The sequence below is a fragment of the Acipenser ruthenus genome, chromosome 16, assembly GCF_902713425.1.
Source record: "Acipenser ruthenus chromosome 16, fAciRut3.2 maternal haplotype, whole genome shotgun sequence".
Taxonomy (NCBI): Eukaryota; Metazoa; Chordata; class Actinopteri; order Acipenseriformes; family Acipenseridae; genus Acipenser; species Acipenser ruthenus.
In genome coordinates, this window is record NC_081204.1 from 8,510,326 (window position 1) to 8,530,973 (window position 20,648).

The 20,648-nt window shown below is 35.6% G+C and overlaps 1 protein-coding gene across 4 annotated transcripts in view; it reads left to right on the forward strand.

Annotated features, from left to right (window-relative positions):
- The window catches only part of LOC117413677 (contactin-4-like), a 153,034-nt gene that overhangs the window by 97,646 nt on the left and 34,740 nt on the right, over positions 1 to 20,648 (forward strand). For all 4 annotated transcript variants that reach the window (XM_058988690.1, XM_058988688.1, XM_058988691.1 and 1 more), the window contains exons 7-11: positions 66 to 168; positions 501 to 685; positions 6,723 to 6,862; positions 11,530 to 11,659; positions 13,296 to 13,446. In XM_058988690.1, the coding sequence (XP_058844673.1) occupies positions 66 to 168; positions 501 to 685; positions 6,723 to 6,862; positions 11,530 to 11,659; positions 13,296 to 13,446 (709 nt within the window). The remainder of the gene's footprint in view (positions 1 to 65; positions 169 to 500; positions 686 to 6,722; positions 6,863 to 11,529; positions 11,660 to 13,295; positions 13,447 to 20,648) is intronic.

Consider the following 20,648-nt stretch of genomic DNA (forward strand, 5'->3'; position numbering starts at 1 on the left):
TTCGTTTGCTATGATAGCCTTATGTAATGAAATTGATTGTTGCAATATTTCTTGCAACTCAACAGGGGTGATGGGGGAATATGAGCCAAAGATAGAAGTTCACTTTCCAGAGATCGTTCCTGTGGCCAAAGGTTCGACAGTGAAACTGGAGTGTTTTGCTCTGGGAAAGTAAGTGCAGTAACCTTATACACATGTACAGTAAGTATTGGTGGGTGTATCCAAATCTTTAGAACAAAGTGAATGTCTTTCTGGGTTCAGGTCTATGTTGATTGTGTTGTACTGTATTTTATTAATGTGTAGCATATGTTGACAAACAGGATGCCCATGAAAATGTGCATGAGTCCATCGTTTGCCTGTGTTAATATTATAATAAAAAAGGTTTTGCTGATGTATTAAATGCAGATTTTAGCCAGAAGAATCACCTACAATGTTGCCATTGAAAACTAATCTTAGGCTCTAATTAGTTCTTGTCCTATATTCCTTTTATTTTACTACATCAGCCCAGTTCCCAGCATCAGCTGGAGGAGAGCTGATGGAATCCCCTTCTCAAGAAAGGTGGAACCAAACAAATCCAATGGGGTCCTTGAAATCCCATATTTCCAGCAGGATGATGCAGGTTCATATGAATGCATTGCTGAAAACTCAAGAGGAAAAAATGTTGCAAAAGGAAGACTGGCTTTCTACGGTAGGTCCAATCCAATGCAAAAGTGAATTTGGGTACATGGTATAACGACAATATGAATTTGTGGCTATTATTTTAAAGTGGGACCGATATGATAATAAAATTTTTGTGTGCAATGCAACAGATGTCACAGTGTGAGACTGGGCTTGCCAAAACCTTAGATCAATAATTTGCAACTTTCTATTAAGTAAATTCAGCTAACTCTGGTGTCTACTTTGAAAAGTGAAAACTTCTAACCCTCTCTCAAACAGCTGACAACAGTTTAATGAACCGCAAATTTAATTAATCAAAATGATCTTAAAGCGGTCCAAGCAAAGCATTCCCTTTGAATAGGCCCAGAATTGTAGTGCCTTTCAATTGAAATACAGCCTCAGTTTGATTTTTTTTTTTTAAATGTGTTGTGAGACCCTAAAGAAAAAAAGATAATACGTTCTAAAGCTCTCCAACCATTAATCTTAGCAATTGCATAAGTGTTTTCACCCCAAGATGTATGTGTGGCCTTTCTTTGTGCATTATTAACAATCTTGGATTTTTAGGTAGTCTTAGCAATTTCCCTTCTCTTTAAAAAAGTAAACCCAAAAAACATATGGCAGCCTGCCAATAACAAACAGGTAATTAATGGTAGTGTTGCAGTTTATTTATACTTGGAGAATACTTTTCTGCTAATACTGAACTAACTATAGTAAAATACGTTTACAATACCTCAAAAAACCTTTGATTAGCAATTATTGTGTGTGGATTATAGATAATGGTGGATGATGAGTACACATGGCAAGTTAAAAAGTTACAACAAATACCAATATACAAAAGTGTGAAATGGGTGATACTGTTTTATTGTATGGTATACTATATATGGGTCTGAGTAGCATATAAAACATAAAAGATATTTACTAACAATTTCCAAAAATTAAGAGATTGTAATTAAGATAACTGGGTTCCACAGCAATTTAATAACATTTGCAGATTACCTACTGCATTAGTTCTGTATTTAGAGAATAATAGCAGTTCTAGGGGTACATCTGGATTAGAAAATTCAAGAAACATCATAGAATATGACTTTGTTGTTAAAAAAAGGGGGGGGGGGGCTTCTAAACACATCTCTGAATAGCTCACACCTGTTTGGAGCAATTTATCTAGAATACTATTATATCAAAGTAGATCATAAGTTTATGCACCTCATGTAATTTTCTCTGCAAAACTATAACACTGAGTGGGGTATTTTTGTAGTTTGTTTCTGTTTTCTCCCAGGTCTCCTTGCACTCGTGTATTTTGCCTTGTTTGCTGTTCTGAGCATGAGATTCTGAATGATAATATAACCAGGAGGTACAAGACCTCATTGTACGCTTTGAATTATGTGGTTCAAAAAGGCTATAGTGAACTTTTCCTTTAAATAGAGGTTCCAGCATCCCTCCTAAAATGTGTAAGAGAGCACATTACATTATAAAAATGACAGTTTTTTATTTTTCAACTGTCGCCTGAAAATAGAAAGGAGCACATCATTGTTTGTTTGTGAGTAATGTGTGGAGTTTTATTTCATTTTCCTTATACAGCCCTAGACATAAATAAACCCCTTCTGTAATTGGGATTCTGATTAAGCCTCCTCCCATTCATCCATATATTGATTTTTCCAAACCTGTCCTAATACCTTGTCTTCAATCTTAAGGCACTTCTTTTTCACTTTTTTTTTTCTTTTCTTTTCCCAGGTCTCACTTGAATTACTTTTCTTTCATTTTTGCTTACTGTCTGGCAAAATGTGAGGATGTTCTTCAACTCCATTTGTGTATGAATGTTTATGTGAGTGGTGGTGATATAAAAACATTACAAGAGAAATTACATATTTTGATTGATTGACCCTCTCTAATGCTATAAAGCACCACTGTTTATTACATTGATTTAAAAATGGGAATTAGCAATGCTTTTAGCAAGTTATGCTATAGTAAATTTCAGTAGGCCTCACTCACAAAGCCGCAGTTTGCTTGAAATTCAATTTACTCTCCTTTTGTTATGAAACAAACAATATGTGGGTAAATTTATGATGCTCAATTGTGAAGGAGGGAATAGATGGAAAAAGTTCACCTAATGAAAACTGGATTGCAACGATGTTTTATTATTATATTGCAAACTACTTTTTTTTTTGTTTAGCCAGGGGTTTTATAGGTATGGGAAGATAAAAGATAAATGTAATTAATAATAAGACAGCATTTGTTCCCTTTCACAAGAGCCAGCAGAACATTTTCAAGTAGTAAATGTGGATAATGCACAATGAAAAGATAATAAATTAGGAGCACAAAATGTAGCCCCTTAATAGCCTTTACTGTAATAGCACTGAGTCATAGTGTCCTTTCTTTGTACGTTATATTTCCATTGTATTTAAAATGTTTTATTACCTGTACAAATCAACAGGAGACAGACTAATCAGACTACGATTTTTTTCATCTGAGAAAGTCAATAGATTCAGATTGGGTTAGAAATGGAGTCTAAAGTGATAGTGACAATAAAAGAGACCTGGTTCTGGGATGGGGAAAGAATGGACAAGACATACTTAATAATGGTAGTGGATTACGGTAGACTTAGCATTAAAAGGATGATGATAATGGAATAGCTTATTGCCCCTTATCTGAATCGAAAGTAGACTTTAACAGCCTTGCAAAAGAAAAGGCAAGTGATAGATTTTTTTTCCCTGCAATTCAGGCTGAAGTCGACTTTGAATTCAAACTTTATCTGTTTACATTTTTAATACCAAAAAAATGTCATTTAAAAAAAAAAAAAAAAAAAATGTCCATTTCAAGTCTGGAATACTATAGTAAGTATTAGTAAAAGGAATTGAACGATCAAGAACAAAACGTGGTTTGCCTCAGTAACACCATTTTGAAAGTAAAGTAATTTCAAATGTAATCTTGTATTGATATTAATGCTCGCCTTGCCTAGAATATAAATCATAATGGCAAAACAGTTCTTGATATGCTGTATTCATAAACCTCTACAGATTAATTAACTTTGGAATTTGTTTTAATCATTTCACTTGCTTGACTTAACAAATCAGCGTTTTAAGATTGACTGATATTAATTTAACTCTGATAGCAATCACTGCACTGAGCAAGTGATAATTGAACTATAATTTACTTTGATGAGGCATTGGTGTAATTTTATTACAGAGACTTTCTATAGTCTAGGTGTATAGCTGTTTTGCTTTTATATAAGAAACAGATAAGCCATGTTTGTTTACCGTTTCCTTCAGTGTAGAAAATGTATTGGTAGAATCTTGATTGCAAAAACCCTAAACTTTGGTGAAGTCCATTATAATGAGCTGTTTTTATAACACCGGTGGGAGCTTTATGTGTTCACAGTGTGGTAAAATAAATAAATAAATAAAACACACACACACTGATAAATGCTTCGAGATCCCAGTTGCTCAATTCTTTATGAAAATCGCCAGAAACTAGTAAATGTGTTATGATTAAATTAGAACAAATGTTTGTAATATAATATCATGTTTGTTTACTGCATTAGGTTGACAAATAGGTCCAATTCTGTTGGTTGACGTGATATTTTCTGTTTAGTCTACCACTATACTCATGACGTCAAGTGTTGACCTGAAGTTTAAAGTACCATTAATCTTGAGGGTGTTATTATCCACTCTGGCATAAATTAAATCAAAGTGTATGGCACCACCATAGCTATACTTTATGATGTCAATGGTGCCACTATAATTTAAAAGAAATTCAGGCCTGTGTCGCATACTGTAAGGGTTGTCCAAACTTTAATGTGTGGGTATTTCAAATATCACCAATTGTCTACCTGCTGCAGCCTGCACTATTTACTTTCATGATTTGGATGTGAATGCTGTAAAATAAGTGATACTTCAAACGCTAATATCCTCTTATTTCTGAATATCCCTAGTGCTGTCGTTTTAACTCAAAAGCATAGACAGTAATGTATTATTATTAAACAATCATGCCTGGTAAGGTAAGCAAATCTCACTGATAAGGTCAACTACCAAGGTATTGCATAATAATCAGTTTGTTGGGATTAACAGCCCCTTTTTTCTGGGGTTTCATAATGGACCTGAACATGACATAACAATAACATAGTTTGTAATGATGTATTATATAACAAATGCTACCTCAGTTTTTCATTCTGCCTCTGGGTAATTATCTTATGGTACAGCAGCGGGCATCCGATGCCATCTGAATATTCCAGTGAACCACTATCATGGGGTTTGGGAGATGAGAAGTTAGTCAAACACATCAGCCCTCTAAAGCGTGTAAGTAAATAAGGGGACAGGAGGGTTTCACAGTGTAGTGTGTTGTATCAGCTGCCTTAAGTTTGGTTTTAGGTTCCTCAGGCTCTGTATTTAGGGTAGTCAACAAGAAGGAAATACTCAGAACTAGCTTGTCCACATTACACTCTCCAGAAGCATCCCCCAGTTTTAATAACTCCACTGAACATTGTCAATACAATGAATAAAACAAAACAAATACATTTGTGTAGTAAACACAACGCAGATATTAAAAGTAGAATGGAAAGGGTTTCCAAAAAATATATATTCTTTTACCCAAGTAGCACTCGTGTTATTTGGTTTCCATTTTTTTCTGGTTACTGGTTTGCATCATTTATAGCCACCTTCCTTGCTGCTGAAGACCTTCTACTTAAAATAGTAAGTTTGAAGTAAATAGCCAATGAAAGATTATGCTTCAATGATTTGTTTTACCAATTAAAATCAGTATGTTTGTTTACTGTAGTCAAATAAAAAGCTAAGGGCAATCATTATTGATTTGGATCCTGTCTTTACTCTTTAAAACTGGAACAGCATTTACTGTTTACAGCTAAGCATTTCAATATTTAGGAATATGTGTTGTATAATAACATCAATAATTATCAATTTTGAATGTGACAACGCTAGTTTCTTATGCTTTAATACATATGTTTAAATCATGAAATATTGGGAAATACCTATTTTTAGATCGTGAAATAATTCATTTTTTACTGTGGAAAAAATACAGCCCAGATTATGGGTCCAGAAATGACACTGTTACATTTGAAGTGAAGTAAATATTACACTTAATACAGCATTATTGAAGGTGGTTTTACTTCAGAAATTAGGTCACACAACATATACATTGCTCATCGAATTAAGACTATGTTTATTTCAATGTTATAATCTACCCTGGGGCTGCAAAGATCCCACTATAATATTATAACGCCCAACAAAATGTGACACAGAAAAAAAAAGAAAAGAAAAAGAGGTTTTACATCTCATCCGAAGGATGGAGTACAAGGAGGTTAAGTGACTTGCTCAAGGTCATACACAGTGAATGGGATTGAACCTGAAACCTCCTGGTAACAAGCCGCTTTCTCTAACCACTGGACCACCAAGCCTCCTTATTATGCAGCATCCAATTCTGGCTCATTGCTTAATTAACCTAAGAAGAATTTTTCTTAATATCCATAAAGCATATAATGATAGTAACTTGGCTTCAGTGTGTGTTGGGTGGTTCTTCTAAAACACAAAAATCGGCCACAAACAGTCTATCCATGTCCAGCAGCCGAGTGTCTCATCCTGGGAAATTTTGTCATAGGGCATGATGAGAAACAACAACCAGAGCATAGGTCTGGTTCCACACTCCTCCTAGCCTGTGGCAGTTAATCCTAAATCAAGCGTTGTGTGCTTCGCATGTGAGTTACGCCTAATAACAGGAATCAAATAATGCATTTTTTTTTTTGTAAGGCCTTTCCCGAGTACGATCCGGTGAACACCTTCAGATGATTGAGATATGGTTTGCGAGCAGCCAGAAGCTAATTACACTTATAATTAGTCACATAGTTTTATATGGGCTATTGCAAATTATGGTGGGTTTTTCATTGGCTGGCGATGATATAATGCTGCTTTTTGTTTCCGCAGTTTTTTTTTTTTTATAACATTAGTTTAGTATAGCCCACCATTAGTATAGTACAACCTACCATTAGTATAGTACAAACCCTCTCTCAAGACATTCTAAACCAATGTGGCTTTATTTATTCTTTTAATTTCTCTTTTCAGCACAGCCTCACTGGCTTCAAAAACTGAATGATGCCCACCTGCCTATAGAAGCGGGGCTTCTCTGGGAGTGCAGAGCAATGGGGAAGCCCAATGTCTCCTACAGGTGGTTGAAGAATGGGGAGCCGCTGGAGCCATTACAGGTTAGAAGGGTTTGGATGCTATCATTTAAAGCAATGGCATTTAGATAGACTTCGATAGACAAAGTTGTGTGTCATCATTATTCTGTTTCTTTTAAAAAAACAGTAAGATTTAATATTGCCATCAAGAGAAATGTAGTAAAAACAATGCTCTGTTAACTTCAATGCACATTAACTTCATAACCTGGCTAATTAACAGTTATTGCACTCTTGCCATCCATGGGATTTTATTGCCAACAAGTCGTTATGAAATGCAAAATTACAATCTAATTTACGTTATTTTTCTAAAGTTTTAATACCCAGTTATGAAATCAGCTCTGCATTTCAGATTCTGTATGTAGAAAAGTTTGAAGCCAAGCTGCAAATATGCTGATAATATTGTGAAAGTATTATGATGTTATGACACTATAAAGTGCAGTTGAGTGAGGCTTTCACTGTAATCTGCCTTTGAGATCCAGGATATCTTCCCTGATGTTTTTAATTTCTGTAGATAGCATGATCAAAATGCTGGCCTTGTAACTTGCCTTGAGTCCTGTCTGGCCAGACTGTGTATTGTTTCATTAGCAGATTTGCATTGTAAACCATCTTTAACATGTATTACCTTAACTGTATGCTTTGTCATGTTTTTAATATGCTTGGCTGTGTATGATGCCTTGCTTTCCCTGTATTAAAAAGTTTACCCCTGTAAATTTGCAAGGTAATTGTGCAATGCATACATTTACCATAGTTGACCATGCTTTACCATACAGAATACTTCTCACCATAGCTTTACAGTCTATATTTTTATAAGAGATCACGCAGTAAACGTTAGGGTTTTAGGACGGATGTACTTTACCCAAGGAAGAGCTTTCAAAGATTCTAATTGTGGGAAAGTTTTTTGGGCTTACCGAGAAGATGAAAGTCAAGTAGACACAGTTTTGCCAAGTGCTTTCAGCAGTGTAATGTCGAGGCATAGAGAAAAATAAATAACAATAATTAAAATAACATTTGAAGCTACTTTACTGTTTAATGGCAGTGATTTTCTAAATTCAAAAACATGCACCTTGTCAAAAAAGCATCTATCAGTGTTTAGAGCCTAACTTCAATGGGACCAAACTAATAAGAACAGAGCAATACTGATTGCATGCAAAACATTTGCTAATATATTAAGCCTTTAAGCAAGATATAATACCAATCAGGATTTGTGAGCTTGAGTCCAGGAAGATTGATGGCACACATATAACAGCATAACTAAACACACAATGTGTTCATGATCTATCTCCCCATTAGACACCATTGCTTTTAACAAATTAGAAGAGGGAATGCAATATTCTTTATATCGTTATATCTCAGCCCTGTTTTATTATTACTAGAGTCAGCATTCTTTATTTTGTTAATGTTTAACTAAACCAGATTACAGAAGGATTTAATATCCAGCAAAAAAATAAGTGTATCCCTGTCTCTTAATATTAATAGCACCCAGGTTTGATAAGAAAACAAAAAAGTAGGTTGTAATAATAAAGACCCCATGTTAAGATGGATACTGGCAATACCTGTTTGTATCACTTGTATGACAAATTGCGAGGATTCTGTACCAGAAGGAAGGATCCATGTAGTACTGTATTTATTCAAATTGATAACACAAGCAGCATATCCCCAGGCTGACAAATGCAACTATAATCTACAGTGTAATTGTTCCTTTCTTTTCTTTTGGAGCTTGCTATTAATGAGCATTAAAAGAGGGGGATCCTTGAACTTGTACTTGAATTACATCTTGCTATAATAGAGATTTAAAGAATTCTGAAGCTGCTGACATCAATACACGTTTTAAACATTTAACAAAATTAATCAAAAGTGGTATTACAATTTCTGAAATGTCACCGTAAAGTACAACAGCTTTTAATCAATTGAACAACAAAAGGTCACTGATGTAGCGAAAATAAAAATGTGTGAAGCATGTCACTTCATAAATCAATAGGACCCCGGCTTTTAACTTCTGTTTTTCTGGATCTATTTAAATCGAATGAATAGGACTGCATACTTGCAAAGGAGTCATTTTAATAAATCACTCAGGTGAAATACTGCTAAGGTGCAAAAAACAAGGGGTAACCTACACCTTATGTATATACATGTTATTAATGTATCTGTGGTTAAATTAATCTTTTTAGAAATGCTGTAGCTATACCCTACATCTATATTAATGTAGGTTATTTCTTGCTATGTTTTGAACAATATCCCTCTCAGACCCACCTTTGTTTTATTTACTTGCTTGTTAATTGGTTTATAGCAGGTGACAGTAACTTGGTTTGACAGGGATGATCCCCTCAAAATTAGGGAACCGTTGCTGTTTCAGCATTTGGCTTCAGACAAACTATTTTCAGTTGTTTACAGCTATTTTTTTTTTTTTTTTAATTTAGTCGTTGCCAATTAGTTTTTATTATTTTCTCCCCAATTTTAAATGGGCAATTATTTTTAGGCTCAGCTCACCACTACCACCCCTGCGCTGACTCGGAAGGGGCGAAGATGAACACACGCTGTCCTCCGAAGCGTGTGCCGTCAGCTGCCCGCTTCTTTACACTCTGCAGACTCACCGTGCAGCCGCCTCAGAGCTACAGCGTCGGAGGACAACGCAGCTCTGGGCAGCTTACAGGAAAGCCCGCAGGCGCCCGGCCAGACTACAGGGGTCGCTGGTGCGCGGTGAGCCGAGGACACCCTGGCCGACCTAACCCTCCCTCCCCCAGGGCGAAGCTCGGCCAATTGAGCGTCGCCCCCTGGGAGCTCCCGTCCACGGTCGGCTGTGGAATAGCCTGGATTCTAACTTGCGACATCCACGCTATAGAGCGCATCCTGCACTCTAGCGAGTGCTTTTACTGGATTGCCACTCGGGAGCCCCGCTGTTTACAGCTATTACCCTCAAAACACAGGCACAGCAGTATTTCTGTAATTAACTGTGTAATGTCAACTACATTTACATGCTTAAAAGTGTTAGTTGCCAAAAGGTTAATGACAGCAACCAAGTGCAACGCATACTTTAGAAACAAGATTAGCAACTCTTGACTTGTGTCAGACTTCACTATAGCAGATCCATCTGTTTTATTCAGTACCAGTAGCGCAGGTTGTTTCCCTAGGTCTCTTTGTGAAAATTGCTGATTCCAGTAAAATGTCACTGTTAATTAGTTACATCCATCACTGAAGTTTCATGCACAGTGTTTATTTTTATTTAAGGTAATTCTAGTGTTTTCTCACCCAGTAACTATAACCAGAAATCCAGAACCAGCCTGTTTAGATATTCCCTAGGGCCACTATGTGATGCTCCAGTGTGGACAGATTTTCATTTTATGTGACAGCACCTTAATCCCTTTAGACTGGGAACAGAGTCATTCAAATGCCCCTGAGAAACTTTGTGCTAATAACATTAAGAGTGACTTTCACTGAAGATAAAAAGGAGTAGGTTGTGTGCTGAAAAAGACCAAAGCCAGATTTGACACTTGTGAAGACTGAAGTTGAAAACCAATTCCATTTAAAAGTATACATTTGTTGTTCCACTAAAGATCCAGATGAGTGGCTGAAGTACAAAGCGTTCCAAGTGCTTTTGTTCATTATTGCTCTTACAACATCCAGTAGTTTGTATAGATTTTTAGATGAATTTGATGTTTCACTATTTCAACGCTACAGGTCTCTCAAAATTGGAGAATGTCATAGCAGAATTGGATAGATAACTCTCTGAAAAATAGCATATCAGTAATCTAATACACTAATATGTATTAAAACTATTATTTATTTGTATATATAGGACACTGAATCTATTGAATTAGTTACCCCAGGGCAGTCTTTCTGTAATGTTAGTTAGTTAAAGCATAAAAGGATTTATTTGACAGACAATGTTTTCACCTTTCAAAGCAAGATCTTTTTTTTTTTTTTCTTCCCGATTCTGTAATATTATTCAGTGAACCATTTGAGGAATGCATATCTTTTCTCTTGCTTCTACCTCTGGGAGTCCAGCGAATGAATCCAGCCTAGTTTGAAAAATAAATTGATGGTTCTATCCCAGTTCCTGGTGGACTGTGGTCCACATAACAAAAGTAGCACACAATTTGGCACAAATTATAATTTTCATTATAGATGGCCGTGACTAGAAAATGCATTGATACTGTAATAGAAGTTGTATCCCCAGGACACATATGAGATACATCAGCAAATTGGCAGTGTGCCTACATGTGTAGTACATCCTTGATACGAGGCTGCACTTGATCCACAGTTTCTTTAGTGAAAAAAATGAGAACACCAGATATTGTAATAAATAGGGTAGGAAAAGATTTCCTTCTCACAAACATTTGCAAATTGATTATGATCATTTACCATAATTCCCTGGGTCACATTAGCGGTAATCACATGGAAGGCTTGAAAAGTATTAGAATTATAAAAGCAATTCACACATTCGGGTCTATTCAGCAGATTTAAACAGTAGAAGATCTAAAGACCACCACGTTAAATACTTTTAAAAAGACCAAAGCTGGAATGTTGCTTACTTTTAAAGTCTAAAATATACTGTAGAGATTCACTGTTAAAAATGTTGTTTTTCACAGAGTTCCATTGTTTTAATGAATTAAACAACAGCGTTTTAGACAGGTGTGATTTATTAACGCTGTGGTAGTGGGATCATATCAGATTCTTTTTTGTCTTTTTCTAAGGAAAGGATTCAAGTAAGAAATGGAGTCCTGGCCATCAACACCGTAAGCCTTTCGGATTCAGGAATGTACCAGTGTGTTGCTGAGAATAAGCATGGAGTGATATATTCCAACGCTGAACTTCAAGTAATAGGTAAGAATGCGGTATTATCTTTGGTACAGGGTGTGATTAGACATTTTCACAGTTGTTTTTTGTAGCACTATCTTGCAGTCTGTCACCACATTTTCACAAGGTGTCAATTGTATTGACATGTTACTAGATTAAACAACTAAATGAAAGAGCGATGAGGTGAGTAGCTAAGCAGACAAGCTTATGCTTGCATTTCATTTCATACAATAATGGTTTATTGAGGACACAAGCAGAGGTGATTCTAAAGCAATTTACAGACAGCTGAACTTTTGCTTTAATTGAGGGTGGCAATAAAACAAAGCCTGCCTTCTAGGGCTATATAAGTAATTGCAATTGGGTTTTGACAACTTCCATTGCACTGCATGGTTTTATTAGAAGAAAGGCAGCTCATTATAACACAAAGATCACAGATACTGACGGTTTTAGACAACATATTTTTCTCCTTATTGATGAAGTACCGCTTGAGCGAAAAATGATATTTGTGTATAATTTGTATTTTTTCTACAATGTTCTCCTAAAAGCCAAGGCATTTCACTGTCATAACATCGATTAATAGAAACGCTGTAAATGAGAATCTTGTTAAAAAACAGAAACAGTATTGGAAGTTCTGATAATAAAATTGAGGCAAAAATAAAAAGGACGTGACATTATTATTTGTTTTTTTTTGCATAGCAGACAGTAAGACAATTGTAATTAGGTATACAGCTGTTTTTCAAACCCATGTTTTGGTTGGTGGTGGTCATTTTAATGCTCAAATTGAAAGGCTATTTACAGAAAATAATGTATGCAAATAAAAGACAGGATCTAATTGTGATGCTTTTAATTTTAGAAAGTTAATAGATGTTTACAATGCTGGTCATTTTTTAAAATTATTTTTAATAAGCACACCTCTCTATAATAAATACATAAGAAAATACAAAATATAGACACCCTAAGAGATAATTATAGGGTTGTGAAAGTACAACATTTTGTAGAAAAAATATATAAATAAGATGCTGCCGAAGTTAGGCTGCTGAACCACGCATTTATACAATGGTACCAAACAAAGAAAGCAGAAATCTATCATAAATTGTAATATCCTTAGAGTTTACACATGGCTTTTAATGTAAAATTTACTATAAAACTCAGTGTATAACCAGTACTTTACAGTAAGATACTTTTTTTAATGTTGAATGCCTGCATTTTTGTTCTATTGATAGTAATCGTAATTTATACTACTAAAGGGTCAATTGTTTGCATTAGTTATACGTTATTTGTCACAACAACATATGGCCAGGGCATGGACATGTATTGCCTTGCGATTACAGTGTAATAACAGGGTAATTACAAATTATTTATGCATGCAGCTACATGGATATTTTGTTACCTGATGTAATTACATGGTAACATAATGTGCATGCCATCACTGTGTAAGTAAGTATTTATTCCACCAGTAGTTACAATATTAGAGCAAGAACTGTGGATATTTATTATGTATGCCCAGTAATGTAAAGTTCTAAAAGAACTTACTGGCTTAAGAGCAGGTGAATGCATAGTTCAGGTTACCATACAAAACAGTTGTACTCTAAATGAGTTCCATAAGCATCAACATCATTGGTAATTTAGGATTTTGTTAAATGCATGCTTCCCTATTTTTCAGCAATACCACCAGATTTTATCCAAAATCAGTTGAAGAAACTAACCATGGTTATTGAGGGAGGAGAAGTTGTCATTGAGTGCAAGCCCAGAATGTCTCCCAAAGGAGTGATCTCCTGGAGGAAAGGGAACGAGGCCCTCAGAGAGAACGAGAGGTAATACATATTTTGTGAATAGTTCTAATTCTCAGATGGTAATTTTAAAGAAGAGAATACCTTTAGGCTTCTTAATGGATCGTTAGCCATTTATCAGCAGCACTATTAATCACCATGGTTTGATTCCATCAGTAAATGTGACACAAAGCCACAGACCAGATAAATAAATAAAGTGTGTTTCTGATTGAGTTCTTCTTTTCTGTAGGAATTATGATAATGTTACTGTGTCATGATCTGGCTGTTCAGAGCATATCTTACTTGTATGTCTAGCTGTCACAGACTATTGATACCAATATAAGGCCCCCCCTATTATATCCTTGTGATAGGGATATAGAGGAGGTGCTGTATGCTGTATGGACAGCTGTATGTCTTCAGAACTGCTAATCCAGTTGAGCTTGTGATAACTTCCTGGAAAGCCATTTCTCCAATATTGTAATGTCATAGTCCAGCTGTCATGTTACAAATTCTCAAATTTAAATGTTATTTCTCAGGGCTTTTCTCTTTTAGAAATGCCAAATATTCTTAGATTCATTCTGAAAGCCCTGCAGTATTTTTTTTTTACTTAAACGTAGGTGTTTTATTGCATAAACAGAAAGAATTTCACCAAGCCTTCGTTTTCTTGATCATTTCTGTTGACTAGATAAACCTTCTGGGAATTGCTCACACTATTGCTATTAGCAGCAGCAAAGTTTCAAGAGCCTTATGGCAGTAATAACATAATGCATACACAGACGCAGATGGCAAAATAACCAGCAGAGCATCCAAGATCACACTGTTGTTAACTGTACAGGTTTGTGTCATCAAATAACAGACTCAATTTTCAATTATTCCCTCTCACTGGATGTGTTTTCCTGAACGCATCTACTCTTGCTTTCTGTTGGAAGAATATATCAAGTCGCCTTTAGGTCATGTCCTGGAAACAACGAAGACAGGAAGATCTTTTTTCAATGGGAAGTTGATGGGTTTAGTATCTCATATAAGAGACTGTAAACTTGAAACCATTTACAGTTCAGCAAATTAAAAGCCAACTTGTCTCATTCTTCAGTTCTGATAAGATCACAATAAGTAACCATTCACAATCAGTGGTTTACTTGGGACAGACAAGGACACACACATGACATGCTTTAGTAGTGTATCAAGTCTGTGTAAAGCAAACAGTTACAATTAGCATAATTGTGAATTACATCCACATACTCTATGATGGGTAGGAAATGTATCTATATATTAAAGAAGTCAAAGCTAAATCCAAGCATTATGATATGCCATGGCCAATGTATGTGACTGATCTGACCTGGGTTTCTATAGTACAGATTGAAGTACAGATCGATGTATAATATCATAGAATAAATACATTGAATAAATCGTACAACTTAATCAAAGAGCATAAAGGTGCATGTCAATGTTTCATCCAGAACTTATTTTGTTGGAAGATTACATACTGTATCATGATTGATCCAGTACATGTTGGGGTGTTCTTCTCACATATGTACAAAGAGAGACTGGGATAGATCACAGCGATTGTAAATCCTACTGTTCTTGCCATAAAACCCAAGGTTCAGATTCCATGAAATGGTTGTTTTATTACCAACATCATTCCTCTGTTCTACTGCATTACCAAAAGTGTCAAAAACCTGTTACCATTCTATTAGCCTTTCATTTAAAAGGCATATAAACGGCACCTGTGTGATTGAATGATGCAAGCTTTTATATGGAGCTGGTCTCAATGAAGGAGTTTACTATACTTATTAATCACAATAGAAGTTGTCACTGAGGGAAGAAGTGTGGAATATAACATAGTTGTTTATTGATATGATTGTAATATGAAAAGATGAAGTAAACAGTAGATCATAAGTTAGTTCACTTGTAATTAAAGTAATGGACGTTTTTATTATTATTATCTGTGTGTATTTCACTCCCTCCGCAACTCTGTTAAGCAGTAATACATCTTACTTTTTGGCATATCTGGAGAGTTATGTAAGATTGAAAGTACACACTGGTACGGTAGCTCTGGAGGGACAAAAATAAAATAGGAAATCTTTAACAACAGATGATCAAGAGTTCTGAATTTGTAGCCCATTTCACAGTTTGAACTTTTATCAAGATGGAAAGCACTTCTCCTTTCCAAAGGAGACCTAAGGCGATAGCAATTGTTATTCTTCCTTGGTATCAAATGAACAGGGTGTGGAGATATGCTCTCAGTTTTGCTAATAGGTGCATGCATGCAGTATGTAAATAGGTGCACCAAGGAAGGAAATGCCATAACTGTCTTTCTTTAAAAAGGAATAACAGATGGATGCCGTAGCTTTCCAACAGGGTAGGGCAGGCAAAAGACTGGCAGTGGCCCCGGGAAATTATTATTATTATTATTATTATTATTAGTCATCAGATTACTTCAATCATTCATACCTTGCTGCTGCAGATCATAAACGCAGCAGAAGGTTTAGTTGGCAAACTGTGAAGCAATGTTGAAACCCTATTTGCGTTGTCAGGGAAAATAAAAAATAATAGTAAGCTTAAGAGACAGAGGAGATTGATTCTGTGTTTCTATAGAATCTTCCAGATTCATCAAAGCAAATATTTAAATTCCCTAATAATAATAATAATAATAATAATAATAACAGAAACAGATAACTGGCAGAACTGTGAAAACATGGAGAATATGTACGGTAGAGATCTAAGCAGTTTCTGAATATGAGAGTTTTTAGTCTGGTGACAACACTAGTTTCAGGTGCTTTGATTTCTATGTTCTTATCTATGTTCTATCCCAGTTGGCATCTGACACAAATTCAACAAATTTGTACCTTCATTTAGTTTTAGTATATTAACACCCTTCATTTTCTAATTGAATGCAATCTATTCCCATATGGCTGATGACATATCTGTATACAGTTGGATTTAAATATTGACTACCGAGTTTCCATTAGTAAGGGCTAGAACATTTCAGTTTCCATTTTTTTTTCAGTTTCATTCACTTAACAGAAGCATCCTATTTCATCGAATAGATTCCAGATTGAATTATGCATAGGGCTTGGATCTGGTGAATGCAGATTCTATAAAATTGTCTAGCTAGCCATCATTTCTAAACTTACATCTATAACGTGACTGTATCTCAATTATACATACAACCCCACTGTTTTCTATTTCCAAACATTCAAACCAGTCTCTCTTCACCCATTTGACTATGGCATGATTCTCTTGCTGTGTTTTCCATAACTAATTCAGGTCTTCAAAGCTGGGACTCTTCCCTTCAACAGATTCCAACTCTTCAACAGATTCCAAATTGAATAATCCATTCGGTTTGGATTTGATAGAAGTACGTGCTTTCAAATTTAGCAACTATCCATCACCTCAATAAGCAATAATTGGAAAGAGTATAAATGATTTCAAGAAGCTTTAACTTTAAATCACGGTCTTAAATCCTACAAATTGCGAGACCGCAAATTATTGGGTCATTAATCAGAATGAAATAGTTTAAATGGCCAGAGTGACACACGGAATTACTTTTTTTTAAATTTTGAAATACAATCAAAGCTTGTATGTGATATTTGATTTAATTTGAAAATAAGTAATCATATGCAATAAATTCACTTGGGAGTATTGGCAATGGGATTGGGGACTGCAGCAGAGTGTGCCTCATTCACAATTAATAACATGTAAACATCAGAGGATCAGTACTGAATATCCAGTAGTTTCAGTGAGACTTAGTCTGTAATCTATCTTCATACTGAGGACATTTCCGTCGTGAGGCTGGTGAAGGAGATGTCTTATTTTACACAGGCAATGCCTTGGGGCTTCTGTTAAGATGACTTCAGCTGGAACAAATAAGCTGAGAATGCAATTTAGTATTTCAGAACAAATCTCACTGATGACTAAAAGACTTCTCTGTCAGCAGCTGATCAATGTGTGAAACACACCAGTGTATTTTCACATATGTCACCAAAAATAAAATTTGTTTTTTTGTCTTGGTTACTGTCACAACGTCTATCAACAAATGCTTGTGTTGTCATTATAAATGTAACTAAATGATTTGGCAGTACATATTTCTGTTTAAAAATTACATGCTGGTGTGATTCAGTTACTCAGGGACATGTGCCTCAAGTCTGTGACTGTAAAGATAACGTGTTTAAAGACAGTCTGGTAAGACCAATAGAGTTTTCTTTAAAATCCATCATTTGCATTGAGTGTAATGTTAAATGCATTAGTATAATAGTATAAGAATATAATTTAATATTTGGAACTGCCATGGCAGTACCTTAGATGCCCCCAGTCTCAGCTGGCCCATGATTAGAGGCTGATGAATATTGCTACTGAATACTGTTTGATTGGGAAGACTGAAGTACAAAAGAAGTCCATGTCAGTTTCCTAGCTGGGTTCCAGTTCCATCAAAGCTGTTTAATTGGTTTCCCATGCAAATCAACTTTAACATCTTATAGCCAGAGTTGAAGTGTGGAGTTTTCATTAGCCAAACTAACTACAGCTTCAAACATGTAAGGCCTTGTTTGGCTCATTAATGAGTTCCATATCAATGCTTTCTCAGGATATACCATTTAAATACCAATTAAATTAAAGATACTCCTTACTTCACATCTTTCATGATCCAGATTTCAATCAGCCCTTATCAGCTAATGGCCTTGACAGTTTGGTTATTCAATCTGAACTGCCATGAGGGATGATTTCTCTTCATTCAGCCTTTCCAAATTACACTTCCTGTACTGCTTTCTTCCCCAATATACTCGTACTAACAATAATGTCCTTCATATATGTTTGACATAAGAAATTAGCAGGGTCTCAGAAAGTCTGAAAGGTCTAATGGGTATTCAGTTACGTTGAACCCCACATATCATAGACTGCATGTTTCAAAGACATCCTGTACAGCATTAATGAAATACTTGAAAAGTTGCTTGAACTGTCAAATCTCGATAGGCAAAACAAAGCAAAACCAGGCAGAATGCCTGCCAGCAATCTGGCATCCATTTGTGTATCCCTTGTAAAGAAATGAGTGAGATTCACAAACTGAGTTGTCTCTTGTTTTTTCAGGTTTTTTTTATAATTCTATTCCATATACTCTTTATGGGAGGAAGGTTTCATTTGGTAGAATACAAGAGAAGGCATATGAGGATACCCAGCATCTCACTTAGTAAAAGCACCACTGCCTGGAGCGCGGTGATGCAAGTGTAGTTCGAGTTACTGGTTTTGACTGAGGTCCCATCGGAAGTCATACATTGGCCTTTGGGTGGGTTACGGAGTAGAGTTCAACTAATCACGCTTCAGTTGCCCTACTGGTTAGGTACTCAACGGCTCCAAGAAGAGCTGGGATCTTGCCTCCGTCATTCAGTATTTTAGTAACATCTACTTGCTGAAATTCAATGGGTAAAATAAGATGATTGGCTCAACAGCGAGGGTCGGCCGTTGATCTTCAGTTTTCCTGATTGGTTGCAGCAGTGAGGTGAGATTCTAATTGGATAGAAAAAAAACAGGGTTAAAATCTGACCAAAAAAAGAGAAAGTAGTCAATGCTACTTTAAAGACTAAAATGCAATTATATATATATATATATATAGAAATAAAAAAAAATAAAAAACATGTTATCAGAAATAGAGCAATCAGTGCCCACAAGGATTAATAGTAATAATACAGTACTACTGTAGCCTGGAAGATAAGCAATTAAAAATGCATTAAGCTTTCCCCTCATTTTCTGTTTGTTTTATTCTTCAGAAAGGCTGCTAGGTCAGCATACAAAGTGTTATTATTTTTTTGTTATACAGCTCGATGTTGCTGTGATAAAGTCATTAGATAAATAATATCACAGCATCTTTTAAAATATGATTATGTTATACTATAACAGAGGAATCGATTCCACACATGAAGTAAAATACTTACTTTCACATACAGATTACGCATTGAAAGAAGGTCTATGCTAATTACCACATAGGTCTAGGCCATTTCTAGCTTCAATTGTTTTAAAATTGGTGCATCTTAATCCTATCATTTGCTTTATTCTATGTCAATGTAAATCTTTCTTTCCTTGCCCTTGGTTGAGCAATGATCCAAAACACACATAACTTAGTAAGGTTACAAAAGCTGCTAGATAATATCTGTCTATCTGTCTATCTGTCTATTTATCTATCTATCTACACATGCCATACCTACACTTCTCAAAATCCCTAATGTATGCTGCACTTTGAAAAAATATGTTTAAATAATATTTTAAGAAACAAAATCTGGGCCTACTATTTGTTGTAAAACAAATGAGAAAAGTTCTATAGTAGTTATGGTGTGGCACTTCCTGTTGCAGTGCTGTGTTTCCATCGCAACGGCGCCACCTCCATAACCCGCCCCTCTCCTACGCGTATGTACATTGAAAAAAAATTGATTTGTTATTAAACATCTGAAATCAATGGAAGATACATGTAAGGTTTCTGCTTCTGCAGATGTCAGAGGTCATGTAAAATGACAGGAACAACAGAATTAAAAAGAATAAACTCGGGCAATGTGAAACATCTTCCTCGAGGGAGGGATGAAATAGCGACACTCACTCTTGTAAGTGATTCTTGCAGTGGACATTTTCATAGTTACTGGAAGAAGGAACAGTGGTTGGAGGAAATAAAAGAACATGAGTGGTTAGTAGTGGAAAAAGATGGCATTGGCTGCCGAGCATGCAAATCTGCGGGTACGTTAAGCCCTTTAAAATCACAAGGCCTAAAACTGTCTAGAGAGTGGATAGAGTGCAGAGTGTCTTGTTTTGGTGACACGGATGAAAAGAAACGTCAGTCTGTGAGGAAAAATATATTTGACCACAAAACCAGCATAGCGCACAAAAGAAGCGTATAGATATGTGAGGCAGCTAAAAAAAGAACAATTTGAAAAAGCAACTGCCCGTCAAGAGGCTGCATATCAGGAAAATACATGCCGTGTATTTCGCACAGTATACACACTAGCAAAACTAAACAGACCTTTTTTCTGATTTGCCTGTGCTTTTAAATTTAAATGTTGGAAGAATACTTCAGTCTGATCATTCTTGCGCTGACATCACGGACCACATCGCAAAATCTATGAGAAGAAAGTTAGTTGAATCAGTTGTCTGCAAGGATCTGAAAATTGGCCTCACGATTGACAAGTCAACTACAGTAAGCAAAAAAGCATCCTTAGTCATTTGCATGAAAGTTGTTTTTTTCCAAACTCTGTTGAGGCTGATACTACTGC